Source organism: Zingiber officinale, chromosome 5B (assembly GCF_018446385.1).
Source record: "Zingiber officinale cultivar Zhangliang chromosome 5B, Zo_v1.1, whole genome shotgun sequence".
In the NCBI taxonomy this organism is placed as follows: Eukaryota; Viridiplantae; Streptophyta; class Magnoliopsida; order Zingiberales; family Zingiberaceae; genus Zingiber; species Zingiber officinale.
In genome coordinates, this window is record NC_055995.1 from 106,800,426 (window position 1) to 106,816,135 (window position 15,710).

The 15,710-nt window shown below is 32.3% G+C and overlaps 1 protein-coding gene across 3 annotated transcripts in view; it reads right to left on the minus strand.

The window, feature by feature from the left end:
* Positions 1–12,852, minus strand: part of LOC121985287 (DNA polymerase I A, chloroplastic-like) — an 82,709-nt gene extending 69,857 nt beyond the window's left edge. For 2 of the 3 annotated variants that reach the window (XM_042538639.1, XM_042538638.1), the window contains exon 1: positions 12,560–12,852. In XM_042538639.1, the coding sequence (XP_042394573.1) occupies positions 12,560–12,702 (143 nt within the window). In that variant the 5' untranslated portion in view covers positions 12,703–12,852. The remainder of the gene's footprint in view (positions 1–12,559) is intronic. The other variant, XM_042538641.1, reaches the window with a different exon arrangement.
* Positions 12,853–15,710: the final 2,858 nt, after the last annotated feature.

Consider the following 15,710-nt stretch of genomic DNA (forward strand, 5'->3'; position numbering starts at 1 on the left):
ACTCTCCAAAACCAAAGGGAGAGTTTAGGGTTTCAACTGGAACTTTATTTCCATTTCAAACCAAAATGTTGCATTCTCCTTTATTTAGCTTCCTCATGAAACGGAATTCCTGCGATGAACAAGTAATATGTACAGAAGCACCACTATCAATCCACCATATATAAGTAGGAACATTTGCAAGAAATGATTCATAACAAACATAACTAGACATTTTACCCTTTTTAGCTAACCACTCCTTGAATTTTGGACAATCCTTCTGAAAATAAGTAGGCTCGTGACAAAAGTTGCATTTGCGAGTCTTGGAACCTGAAGTCTTTGCCTTATTTCCATCATTATTTTTCTTCACATGTCTTTTGTCCTTTCCATGCAGTTTCCGTTTCTTGCCCAGTCGTTGAGTGGTAAAGTGGGCACTATCAGGTGTCTCAGCCTTAAATCTTTCTTCTTCCTGATCACACATATAGATCAGTTCGCTCATTTTCTATTTCTCCTTCTGAGTATTATAGTTGATCTTGAAAGGACCAAATTGAGAAGGAAGAGATGTCATAATGAAGTGAACGAGAAAGCCCTCAGAGACCTCCATGTCCATGGCCTTAAGCTGAGGAGCCATATCATTCATTCTTAGGATATGTCCACGAACACCACCAAGGCCATTGTACTTAGAAGTTACCATTTTGATGATCAGTGTGGTAGCAAGTGCTTTAGAGGAACTCTGAAACTGCTCCTCAACGGAATCAAGGAAGTCCTTAGCATTTTCAAAATCAGGCACGCCTCCTCGAATATCCGACGATATGGAACCTTTCATTATCATAAGTGACAAACGGTTGGACCTTTCCCACTTTTCATAAGCAGATTTTTCATCTTGAGTGCTAGTGTTTGAAAGTGGGGTTGGTTTATCAACCCGTAAGGTATAATCAAGGTCCATAACGCCCAGAACGAGGCGAATCTGTTCATTCCATTTCTTAAAATTACCACCCGTCAGAGTTTCAATGGATGCGATTTGGCTCGTAATTGAACCTACGTTGACAGAGTTAAATCATGCTCAATAACAATAATGGAAAATATAAATCATACATCATAATACATAAGCGATTGAAGAAGTACACTTTAATGTAATTATAGAATTGAATTTATATCACTGTTGGGCAGATAATAAATTCAGACTACAATTAAGTATTACATTAGTGCCAAAAATTATGATGGAGAATAATGACATACGTTATCCATCGAGAAAATAGTAAATGTTACAACCTTCCGTTGGGCCGATTGTAATAAATGCACATAAATTTTCTCCGTTAGATTTTTGACTTAATCATAGAACTAAATTCAAATCACCGTTGGGCAGAATTGATTTAGAACTACAATTAAATCGTGCGTTAGTGCTAAAGTATAATAGAAAATTAAACATAAGTTTTCTATTAAAGGAAAAAAAATAACAAAATATTACAACCTTCCGTTGGGCCGACTATAATAAATGCACATAAATTTTCTCCATAAAAACTTTAGCACAATTATAGTTGAATTCACTCCATTAGTCAGAAGATAAATTCATACTATAATAAATTCCATTCAGTGATTAAAATAATAATTTTCGGTTGGGCCAATTATTAATTTTAATATAAGAATGTAACATAAGTGTTGTTTCGTTATTCCTATTTATTTAATTGATAAATCTTCCGTTTGGTCGACTTATCATGAAAATAAAAAAGAGTCGCACATTAAATTTAATATATTTATGTCATGCGTTCAATCATGCGTACCATAATTATATACATGAAAATAATAATTATGATTTAAAATCAATTAAAAAGGTAACGAGATGACAAAGTCAACAATTAAATCAATCAAGCAAAAATTCATGTAATCGTATAAAGATAATATGGACATTATTTCCTAATATATTATGGTAAATAATTTATCGAAAGCACATTAATCACCTAAGGTATTTATCTTAATAAACAATATGACAATTAATATGACAACTAATATGGCAACTATTAATGACATATGCTATAACAACATTGATAATTATGGTAATTATCTTGATATCATGAATAAGTCATCTATAGAAATAATTTATGCAACATTGATTTATATTTAGTAATTAATTGTCATCAAATATTTGTTTTGAGACATAATTACATTAACATTCAAAACAAACGCTCATGTTTAGTAAAAGAAATTATTGCACACAAATCACAATTAATGCATGCTCGTTGTTTCAAGACTAAAATAAGCATATATATATATATATATATATATATATATATATATATATATATATATATATATATTATCAACGATGATATTTGTAACTATAACATATTCAACTCCTTTTAACACTTAATGAAGACGAATCCATAAAACATCAACGAGATTGAAATATTTTCTTCATTGTGAATATAAGTTATTTACCATCATAATTCGTTGTAAGGCATCAAACGACTAGATATAACATGTCGATATGTAATAACGTATTATCTCAATTCATAAACTTGAATCAACATGGCTCTGATACTAAATGTTAGAAATATTCTAAGACGGTAGAACGTGACATAAGCTTGATCCCATAATCAAGATTTCTACCGTAAAGCGGATCTTATCAAGTATATGAACAAATTTAGAGAATAAGAATTACCTGCGTTGAGCGCCGACATCATTGAAGAGTCGATCTTCACCTCTTTCGCTCTACGAGGGGAGATGGATTCTCGTGTACTTCTTAGGGTTGCCGTAAGCCGTCGTGTGTAAGAATATATAAAAAGCATCCAAAAAGCTACAACTAAGTGTCTATTTATAACAGTGTATTCAATAGCGGCGAATAGCGCGCTACATAGCGCGCTATCGCGCGCTACGACCAGCGAACGCTACAGAGCGTTCGCTGGAATGAGATCGGCCGGATCTTGGCAGAGGCGTCGATAACTGGCAATGGCTCCGCCATGTCCTCAAAGCTTCGAATCTTCTTGGAGGTGGATGTGGCTGATGCGTGGCTGTGGTGGCGGTGATGGCGGCGGCGGCGGCGGTTGTGACGGCGGTGACTGTGGTGGTGGTTGATGCGACAACTCCTTCCTTTCGCTCTCTTCTGAGTTTTCCTTCTCTCATGAGCACAAACGAATTATGTCCGGTTAAATGTATAAGGATCCCAGTCGATATACGCAGATGTCGTTAGTGTCGATAATGGCTCTAAATCAATCTGAACAATCAAGACCGATCCAGTGATCGATCCAGATCCTTTCTGTTCGAACAAAAAGGATCTCGATCAATCACAGGATCGATCCAATTCCTTGGATCGATCCAATGATCGATCCTGATGCCCTGGACTGATTCTCTTTTTTTTTTTTGCTGATTTGTTTCTAATTAATTAGTTATTTGTTCTGATTTTTTCCTTTTATTTTTTCTAGGATTTTGATTGTCTAGTTAGAATTTGCAATGTCTATGAATTTGTCAAAAAAAAGATAAAAAGGATATTGGTTGGAAGTATTGTTATCAAAATGAAGGGAAAAAATCTGTTCGATGCAAATTTTGTCATCATATATAATGGATGAGGTTACTGAACATTTAGCAATCAAGGCATGGTCTCACCTTGTGTTAGTGTTCTAGATGATATGAAGAAAGAAATTAGAGAATCACTTGACAAAATTAGAGCATCTAAAAGCAAACAAACCGAATTGTTACGAGAGATTGGTGAGGGTCCCCAGAGTATGCGTACGCAATCATTAAAAGTTGGAAGTGTATGGGGAAATTCAATTGGATGTTCTGGTAGTGGTGAATCAAAAGGTAAAGGTACTCTTCATGGGTTTGTTAGTTCCAAACCTAGACAAACAACCCTAAATTCGGCATACAACAAAGATTTGCTGGTTGATGTGAAGCGTAGAGTTGGTCGTTTTATTTACTCTGCCGCACTTCCGTCTAATGTTGTGAATGATCCTTATTGGTTGCTTGGTTGAGGGTATTGCGGAATATGGAAGAGGGTTCAAACCTCCTTCAATGCATGAGTTAAGAACTTGGATACTTAAAGCTGAGGTTGATGGTATCAACCTAATATATTTGGAGCATTAAAAAGCATGGAAAAAATATGGATGCACTATTATGTCCGATGGTTGGACGGACGGAAAGAATAGAAGTTTGATCAATCTTTTGGTAAATAGTCCCGTCGACACTTTCTTTTTAAAATCTATTGATGCATCAACTTCTATTAAAAATGGGGAACTGATCTTTAAATATCTTGATGATGTTGTTGATGAGGTGGGAGAGGAAAATGTGATTCAAATTGTCACGGATAATGCTTCGAATTGCATTAAGGTGGGGGAAAAAATTATGGAGACTAGACACAAAATTTGGTGAATACCTTGTGTGACACATTGCATTGATCTAATGTTGGAGGATATTGCAAAGTTGAAGATTCTTTTGACACAATTGAGCATGCTAAGATGGTTGTGAAGTTCCTTTATGGTCACGAGACTATACTTTCTTTGATGAGAAAGTATACAAATGGTAAAGAAATTCTCCGTCCCGCTATTTCTCGCTTTGCTACTTCATTTCTCACTCTTCAGAGTATGTATAAGGTTAAAAGGTCACTTGAACAAATGTTTGCTTCCGAAGATTGGGTTAGTTCACCACTATCTCAAACAACTTAGGGGAAGGTTGTGAAGAGAATCGTTGTTAATGATCCCAACTTTTGGCTACATGTTGCATTTTGTGTTAAGAGTGTTGTTCCTCTTGTAAGTGTGTTAAGGGAAGTTGATTCGGAGGAGAGATCGGCCATGGGATATATTTATGAACTTATGAATAAGGCAAAAGAGACAATAAAATTTAATTGTGGGGGAGTTGACAGAAAATACAAACCCATTTGGAAAAAAATTGATTCACGATGGACTCCACAACTTCATCATCCTCTACACGCGGTCGGGTACTATTTGAATCCGCAATTGCGTTATGAAGAAAGATTTTCTTATTGTGATGAAGTTAGAGATGGATTGTATACTTGCATGGATAGGATGTTGTCTTCGATGATCGTCTTAAAGCGGACATCCAATTGGACTTATATAATAAAGTCAAGGAGAATTTGGAACTCCAATAGCAAAACGAACAAGAATGTTGCGAACTCCGGTAAAATTTTCTTCTTGTAATCGTTCTTGTAAAATTATACTAGCATTCATATTTTAAAATTATATACATTCTTGTAATTTTTTTAATGTTATTACTTATTAGTCTCGTGGTGGGAACGTTGGAAGTAAGACACCCGAGCTTACTACATTTGCAATTCGAGTGCTTGGTCTCACTTGTAGTGCTTCGGGACGTGAAAGAAATTGAGCACTTTTGAATCGGTGAGTATTCTAAGTTTCTAACTCTACTTGAATTTTAATTGTTTTATAATTTTCATATCATTGTTTATTTTATATATATATGTTTTCTTTGTAATATTAGATTCATACAAAAAAGAGAAATAGGCTTGAACATGCAAAGTTGAATGTGTTGGTGTTTGTGAAATATAACTTCAAGCTTAGGGAGAGAAGTATTAGGAGGAGAGACAAGATTGATCCCATTGTAGTTGATGAAATTAATTCAGATGATGAATGGATAACTGAGAAAGAAGGTCCAGTTCTCCCCGTAACTACTAAATGGCTTGAAGATGATGAATTATTTGAAAGTGATCCTATTGTGAGTGTGTCATCTGCTACCTTTGAAAGTCTTTTCGACTCAGATAAGCGAGTCGAAGATGTTGAGGATATAGTTGAAGTTCCTCCTACGAATTCAAAAAAGATTTGTTGAAAATTCAAGCATATGCAAATTATTTATTTATATCTACTTCATCTATAATTGATTCTTAAATGTTGTATCTCTTATATAATAGGTGGAAGCAAAGACAAACAAGCAAGGTTGAGTCTTGTTGATGTGGAAGATAATCATCTTGATGCTGAAAATTATGGAGTAATTCCAACTTTTGATAGTGGAAATTTTCCAACCATAGACACTATTGATGATGATAGTGATATAGAGTTGGATGATACTGATTATTTTTAAGTTATGTTGTTTTAATTATAAGACTTTTTAAATTGTTGGTATGGGATATTTTGACATGTAATGAATTATTATGATTAATTTTAGGTTATGTTATTTTTATTTTACTTATATAAGTATATTTTATTTTTAAACATTGACGTGCACGAAAAGCTTGCGCTATACGCTACGCTATTTACGCTACGCAATGACAAGACAAAAACGCTATGAACCAACGCTACGCGATTTAAAACACTGATTTATAATAACAACAAACCCTAATTCTTAATAGGTAGAGCAAGAGGTGGGACCAGCACAATAAGAAATACAATCACTAGTCCGTCCATCAAGGCTTTAGTGATTGGGCTAATTAAATAAATTATTAAGCAATAACCCAACTAATTATAATCTGTAGGCCAACATTATGGATTGGACCCCGTCGAATCCAACACAAAGCATATATCAATAGTGATTTCTCAAAATCAACTATTAAAACCTGGAACAATAAAATTCTCGACAAATATCAAATTGTGTTTTTTTTTTCAATTTTACGAACCCAGTAGAGAAATGGTATCTTCTATGTATAAACAAGTCCCAAGCACAAGGGAACACGTTAACCCTTCGAAAAATTAACGATGCGCGTAGAAGCCTTTAAATAAACTAAGAATCTATTTTCCCATTGGTTAAAATTCTACTACAAACATCATAATGTATCAAGTTCACTATCAAAACAATTAATCCTTATCTAGATAACGAAATTGGATTTCCTGAAATAGAATAAAAGAGACATATTGCCCCCATATTAGGAGAAGTTATGCACATAGGACGCTTTAAATAAACTAAGAAATTATTTTCCCAGTGGTTAAAATTCTACTACAAATATCAAAATGTATCAAGTTCATTATCAAAACAATTAATCTTTATCTAGATAATGAAATTGGACTTCCCAAAAAAGGAAAAAGGAAACATATTGCCTCCATGTTTGTTGAAGTTATGCACATAGGAGGCTTTAAATAAACTTAGAACTTATTTTCCCATTCTTCTTTATTCTATTTTCTTGAAATGCAGAAACTTTAGGTATAACCAAAAAACTAAAACGACAATACTCTAGTTTCTTTATGTGGCATCTCAAATTAAAACTAAAAATTTCTTAGTTCAGTATTTCACTAGCAGCTCAGCAAAATGAAAAATGATCCGGGATGAGGAATCATAAGTCTAAAACAGGATCTTATAAAAAAAATCAAGTATTTTGATTGAAGATTCAATCGAAGATTGAGTAGAGAAAGTTTGAACTTGTTAGTTTTGATAAATGACAATTATGATTGATAAGGAACACAAAATCTTCTATTTTCATAAATAGGCATAGTCCATTGCCCATAAAAGTTCACTTAGGCAAGCCCAAATGGTATAATCAAAGAATAAAAATGAACAGGAGTTCATAACAAATTCGTAACAGTTGCAGGTCTGTAATGAAACCAAGTTCCAAGGATAAGAAATTAATAGAATTTTCCTTGATGACGGCCCAAATGCCAGTTTATACGTGGTCAACAAAGCAGATATCAATAGTGATTTCGCAAAATCAACTATTAAAACCTGGAATAACAAAATTCTCACCAAGTTACAGATATCAAATTGTGTTTTTTTTCAATTTTACAAACCCAAGTGGAGAAATGGTATCTTCTATGTATAAACAAATCCCAAGCACAAGGCCCTTCGAGAAATTAACGATGCGCGTAGAAGGCTTTAAATAAACTTAGAATCTATTTTCCCATCGGTTAAAATTATACTACAAACATCATAATGTATCAACTTCAGTATCAAAACAATTAATCCTTATCTAGATAACGAAATTGGATTTCCTGAAAAAGAATAAAAGAGACATATTGCCCCCATGTTAGGAGAAGTTATGCACATAGGAGGCTTTAAATAAACAAAAAACTTATTTTCCCAGCGGTTAAAGTTTTACTACAAATATCATAATGTATTAAGTTCATTATCAAAACAATTAATCTTTATCTAGATAATGAAATTGGATTTCCCAAAAAAGGAAAAAGGAAACATATTGCCTCCATGTTTGTTGAAGTTATGCATATAGGAGGCTTTAAATAAACTTAGAACCTATTTTCCCATTCTTCTTTATTCTATTTTCTTGAAATACAGAAACTTTAGGTATAACCAAAAAACTAAAACGACAATACTCTAGTTTCTTTATGTGGTATCTCAAATTAAAACTAAAAATTTCTTAGTTCAGTATTTCACCTAAGAGTGTCAGGAGAGAAAATTGTGTAGCAGATAAGCAAAATGAAAAATGATCCGGAATGAGGAATCATAAGTCTAAAAACGGATCTTATAAAAAAAAATCAAGTATTTTGACTGAAGATTCAATCTAAGATTGAGTAGAGAAAGTTTGAACTTGTTAGTTTTGATAAATGATAATTATGATTGATAAGGAACACAAAATCTTCTATTTTCATAAATAGGCATAGTCTATGCCCATAAAAGTTCACTTAGGCAAGCCCAAATGGTATAATCAAAGAATAAAAATGAACAGGAGTTCATAACAAAGTCATAGCAGTTGCAAGTCTATGATGAAACCAAGTTCCAAGGATAAAAAATTAATAGAATTTTCCTTGATGTCGGCCCAAATGCCAGTTTATACGTGGTCAACAAAGCAGATATCAATAGTGATTTCGCAAAATCAACTATTAAAACCTGGAATAATAAAATTCTCGCCAGATTCCAGATATCAAATTGTATTTTTTTTTCCAATTTTACGACCCCAAGTGGAGAAATGGTATCTTCTATGTATAAACAAGTCCCAAGCACAAGGAAAATTTTAGGTTCAGTCAAAATACCTGATTTTTTTTTATAAGATCCGCTTTTAGACTTATGATTCCTCATTCCGGATCATTTTTCATTTTGCTTATCTGCTACACAATTTTCTCTCCTGACACTCTTAGGTGAAATATTGAACTAAGAAATTTTTAGTTTTAATTTGAGATACCACATAAAGAAACTAGAGTATTGTCGTTTTAGTTCTTTGGTTATACCTAAAGTTTCTGTATTTCAAGAAAATAGAATAAAGAAGAATGGAAAAATAGGTTCTAAGTTTATTTAAAGTCTCCTATATGCATAACTTCAACAAACATGGAGGCAATATGTTACCTTTTTCCTTTTTTGAGAAGTCCAATTTCATTATCTAGATAAAGATTAATTGTTTTGATAATGAACTTAATACATTATGATATTTGTAGTAAAACTTTAACCACTGGGAAAATAAGTTTTTTGTTTATTTAAAGCCTCCTATGTGCATAACTTCTCCTAACATAGGGGCAATATGTCTCTTTTATTCTTTTTCAAGAAATCCAATTTCGTTATCTAGATAAGGATTAATTGTTTTGATACTGAAGTTGATACATTATGATGTTTGTAGTATAATTTTAACCGATGGGAAAATAGATTCTTAGTTTATTTAAAGCCTTCTACGCGCATCGTTAATTTCTCGAAGGGTTAACGTGTTCCCTTGTGCTTGGGACTTGTTTATACATAGAAGATACCATTTCTCCACTTGGGTTCGTAAAATTGAAAAAAAACACAATTTGATATCTGTAACATGGTGAGAATTTTATTATTCCAGGTTTTAATAGTTGATTTTGCGAAATCACTATTGATATATGCTTTGTTGACCACGTATAAACTGGCATTTGGGCCGACATCAAGGAAAATTTTATTAATTTCTTATCCTTGGAACTTGGTTTCATCACAGACTTGCAACTGCTACGACTTTGTTATGAACTCCTGTTCATTTTTATTCTTTGATTATACCATTTGGGCTTGCCTAAGCGAACTTTTATGGGCAATGGACTATGCCTATTTATGAAAATAGAAGATTTTGTGTTCCTTATCAATCATAATTATCATTTATCAAAACTAACAAGTTCAAACTTTCTCTACTCAATCTTAGATTGAATCTTCAGTCAAAATACCTGATTTTTTTTATAAGATCAGCTTTTAGACTTATGATTCCTCATCTCGGATCATTTTTCACTTTGTTTATCTGCTACACAATTTTCTCTCCTGACACTCTTAGGTGAAATACTGAACTAAGAAATTTTTAGTTTTAATTTGAGACCCCACATAAAGAAACTAGAGTATTGCCGTTTTAGTTTTTTGGTTGTATCTAAAGTTACTGCATTTCAAGAAAATAGAATAAAGAAAAATGGGAAAATAGGTTCTAAGTTTATTTAAAGTCTCCTATGTGCATAACTTTTCCAAACATGGAGGCAATATGTTTTCTTTTTCCTTTTTTGGGAAGTCCAATTTCATTATCTAGATAAAGATTAATTGTTTTGATAATGAACTTGATACATTATGATATTTGTAGTAGAATTTTAACCATTGGGAAAATAAGTTTTTAGTTTATTTAAAGCCTCCTATGTGCATAACTTCTCCTAACACGGGGGCAATATATCTCCTTTATTCTTTTTCAGGAAATCCAATTTCGTTATCTAGATAAGGATTAATTGTTTTGATAGTGAACTTGATACATTATGATGTTTATAGTATAATTTTAACCAATGGGAAAATAGATTCTTAGTTTATTTAAAGCCTTCTACGCGCATCGATAATTTTTCGAAGAGTTAACGTGTTCCTTTGTGCTTGGGACTTGTTTATACATAGAAGATACCATTTCTCCACTTGGGGTCGTAAAATTGAAAAAAAAAAAAAACACACACACAATTTGATATCTGTAACCTGGCGAGAATTTTATTATTCCAGGTTTTAATAATTGATTTTGCGAAATCACTATTGATATCTGATTTGTTGACCACGTATAAACTGGCATTTGGGCCGACATCAAGGAAAATTTTATTAATTTCTTATCCTTGGAACTTGGTTTCATCACAGACTTGCAACTGCTACGACTTTGTTATGAACTCCTGTTCATTTTTATTCTTTGATTATACCATTTGGGCTTGCCTAAGTGAACTTTTATGGGCAATGGACTATGCCTATTTATGAAAATAGAAGATTTTGTGTTCCTTATCAATCATAATTATCATTTATCAAAACTAACAAGTTCAAACTTTCTCTACTCAATCTTAGATTGAATCTTCAGTCAAAATACCTGATTTTTTTATAAGATCCGCTTTTAGACTTATCATTCCTCATCTCGGATCATTTTTCATTTTGTTTATCTGCTACACAATTTTCTCTCCTGACACTCTTAGGTGAAATACTAAACTGAGAAATTTTTAGTTTTAATTTGAGATACCACATAAAGAAACTAGAGTATTGTCGTTTTAGTTTTTTGGTTATACCTAAAGTTTCTGCATTTCAAGAAAATAGAATAAAGATGAATAGGAAAATATGTTCTAAGTTTATTTAAAGCCTCCTATGTGCATAACTTCTCCAAACATGGAGGCAATATGTTTCCTTTTTCCTTTTTTGGGAAGTCCAATTTCATTATCTAGATAAAGATTAATTATTTTGATAATGAACTTGATACATTATGATATTTGTAGTAGAATTTTAACCACTAGGAAAATAAGTTCTTAGTTTATTTAAAGCCTCCTATGTACAACTTCTCCTAACATGGGGGCAATATGTCTCTTTTATTCTTTTTCAGGAAATCTAATTTCGTTATCTAGATAAGGATTAATTGTTTTGATAGTGAACTTGATACATTATGATGTTTGTAGTATAATTTTAACCAATGGAAAAATAGATTCTTAGTTTATTTAAAGGCTTCTACGTGCATCGTTAAATTTTCGGGAAAGGTAAGGAAGGGTAACCTTTAACCTTCCTTATCTATGAAACGAAAGAATTTCTTACACCCCGATTTGGGCTGTAAGGAAGGGTAAAGGCAATTAAAAAAAAAATTATATTCCAATTTTATATCTGTTTTATTAATTATATTAATTCTAAAAATTATTGTTTTAGGTATTCTTTGCATCACGACGAAAAACACTTGCATCGCCCAACTGGCACCACCCAATGTTCACACTCCGTCATTGTCGGCACCGACTTTGATGTCGACGCCGACGTCGACTTTGACTCCGACGCCGACTTCGATGCCGACTTCGACGCTGACGCCGACACCAATGTCGATGTCGACACCAACTTTGACGCCGACGTCGACGCCGACGCCAATGTCGATGTCGACTTTAACAAATGAACTACAATTATTTGAATGTGTAAGTCTTAACCAACAAATGTATGCAAGATGCACTCGATATTTGAATGCGTAAGTCTTTAATAAAAGTGAGGGTAATTTTGTAACTTTATATATTTAACTTTCATTATCCTCATTTTCCTCCCAAATACGATAATACATTTTACGTTAATAAACCTTCCCTCCCTCCCAAACAAGTAGAATATAAATACCTTACTTCCCTTCCCTTTCCCTCCTTTCCCTTCCCTTCCCTTTCCGTTAAAGGTTCATTACCCCATCCAAACACAGGGTAAGTCATGTAAGACCCCACCAAATGTATAGTGAAGCACTACCAAATCGAAAAAAAAGGAAGAAACAGAAATAGATTAAAAGAAATCAAAAGTCGAGCACCTTCTGTTGGACGAGTAGGGGCGTATATGGGCCGTCGCATTCGAGGAGGAGATTACTCGGGAGACGCAAGAGAACCAAACCCTGTTGTAGGAGGCTGAATGGTGCCTGAGAGCGCCGCCATAGGTGGAGAAACCCAAACCCATACTCCCAGAAAACTCATCAATTTTCCGGCGCCAGCTCCTGGATCCGTCGTTGAGACGGAGAGAGAATGGGCCGGTTTCAGTGTGCTGGGCAGGGGCTGAGTGGCAGGAAGAGAAGCCTTCGTTCGGCCCCACAACCCTAAATCCTAAATTGGACCAGTCTCAGGTAACTGAGTCCCGACCCGGTTAAATGAGTCGGAATTGTAACTGGCCTCGTCAGAACGGTTTTGTGCTAAATTAACCTCAAACTGGATTCAAATTTTCTTTTTTTTATTTGACCATTGGAATTAGACGACCGTTCTTTTTATTATTTTTATATTACCTTCTCTACTTCTATGTCTGAATTTTAAACTTTAACGACTTTCAACTTTAATTAAAAAATTCATCTAAGCACTCTGAATATAAATTTTGATAATAGTTAATTAAAAAATTCATCTAAGCACTCTGAATATAAATTTTGATAATAGTTAATTTTCTGATGATGAACCAAAACGACTTTCAATTGTTAAGACATCAGAAATCAAAACTACTAAGATTTGGAAAATTTCATCCATAAAATCGTCTAATTATACTAAATATTTTGAGAAAAAATCATTCTTCAAATAAATACGTGCAAGATATAAATACTGTAAAATTTCTTATGAATTTCAATCCGAGCAACGGTTATGAGTCATTAAAGTAACATGTCGAAAAAAAATATCTAACAAAATTTAAAGTTGAACTTCTCAAATATAATTATCTAAATTTGTATCAAGTATCTCCTCAGGATAGTACATTGATTAAGGTATGAGGTGTTGTCACATGAGATTTAGGATCGAAACTCGACATGTCATATCTCCTTTGCATCAAATAGTAAGGTACATATTTTAAATACTCTAATATTAAATTAAGAAAATTATTAGTTAAATTTATTTACGCAAAATTTAATTCATCTGCTAAAAGTATTTTACAAATTATACTTATTGGTATAATTAAAAAATTAGAAAGATGGGAAAAAAATATCCCTATAATTAAATAATTTTACTCCTCTTTTAGTTATGATGATTTTTTAAAATAATTTTAATTTTAAATAAATATGTTACAAATGAATTTTTATCTCCTTGCTACCAACCATGAATACAAAAGAGAAAAATATTTTTATCATATTTATGATATTATTTAGTTGCAATTGACACAACACATAAATTAAATATTTTATATGAAATTCATGTTATCCAACTAATATTGAATACAACAACAATTAAGTCTTATCTCATTAGATGATGTTAATCAACTAATATGGAATAAAATACTAAAAATAATTTATATAATATTTATAAAAATTATAGTTTAAAATATGGATTAAAACTAATACGTTGATACACAAAATATTAATAGCAATAGTAATTTAGAACTTACAAAAATATAACTTTTATTAAAAGAAACATTCACAAGAATCTCAAGTTAAGAATTATTTTATAACTTTTTTTAATTTTAGTGAACAATATAGCGAGATTGATTTTGATATTATGATGGTTACAAAACACTCAATGTTGCCCTCCTCTCTATTATAGTAAAAGAAATTATAACTTGTCTTATGTCAATTGTGGCTATTGAACAGATATTTAGTTCTAGAGTTAATATGTTGGATGGAAGACAATCTATTTTGTCTTCTAACTTTTTAAAAGCGTAAACATTAATTGATGATTGGACGAGAGCTATAAAAAAAATATAGGGAATCCAACTTTATGAGATAGAAAAGTTTAATATCAAAGGAACTAACACTACAAGAACAAAAAATAAAAGTTAATCACAACACCACTTCCTAAGATAATAAGAATAAAAAGATAAACAAATTACTAGGGTTTTGATTCACTTATACTGTGAAAAGGATACAAATGCAACTTAAATAAATATAAATTATTTTTTAATTTTTAATTTATAAAATTATAAATAAATTTTTAAATAAAAGTTAATAATTTTGAAACGTCATAAATCGAGGAGGGTTTAAAACTGTGATTTCAAACTATGAAGTGTAATCATCTTTGAAAATTCTAACATTTCAATTTTGAATTTAAATCAAGTAAAAAATCTTTTTCAAGAATTATTTGGTTCATCAATTTTATCCATCTAAATATCAAAAATATAAAAAAAAATCATGAATCAAAACATTTGGAAACTGTCTCGCTTTCTTTATTATTATCTTTTAAAGTTTTGGTCTAATTTCAAAATTAAAGTGCGAATGGATCTTTCTCCTGCATTTTTCACTTTCTCTGACTAAAGACAATATTTACATTTTTGTGAGACTTTTATAAAGAAAATGGTTGAATTAACCAAAGATTATGCATCACATTTTAAAATTAACCAGCACGTGGCCCGGGTCCACCATCTTTGATTGAATCGTACTATACCTCACCTGATTGTTCTCTCGCTCGAATTAGCATGCTATTTTTTAAATAATTTAGATAGCAAACTTTTTGCGAACCTATTAATTTTAATCGGTCTCGTAATATAAAAAAATTATAGACCAGAATAAATCAGTAAATAATCACAAAAATACATCCAAACGGTTAATATTTTAGAATTCTCATCCCATTAAAGAAAAATTCCTAAGAATTTCACCCTTAAATATTTGGTTAACTATTTGAAAGGTCTAACTATTGTATCATTATCCCGGGGACACATGTCACCTCTTTGTATAGCAAGATACGTAATAAATCCTCAATTATATACAACATACAACGTAACTAATCTTCTAATTCAATCAAATAATACTGATGGAGAGATCGATCAGAGGCTTCTATGTGTACTGAGATGGTCATTATTTCTGTTTAGGAATAGGTCAATAGTCAAATGGAGTCCATTGGGTTACTGATCGCTCAGGTTACTTGAGGGGAGGAGATTCATCTATCAGATCCATCACCCTTGAACTAATTCGGCATTTGACATTCAACACTCTGCTCAGCTTCCTCCGACTCCTTCAGTCGGCCTACTCAGCTCCTGGGACTTAGATCCCCTGATACATTACTTTA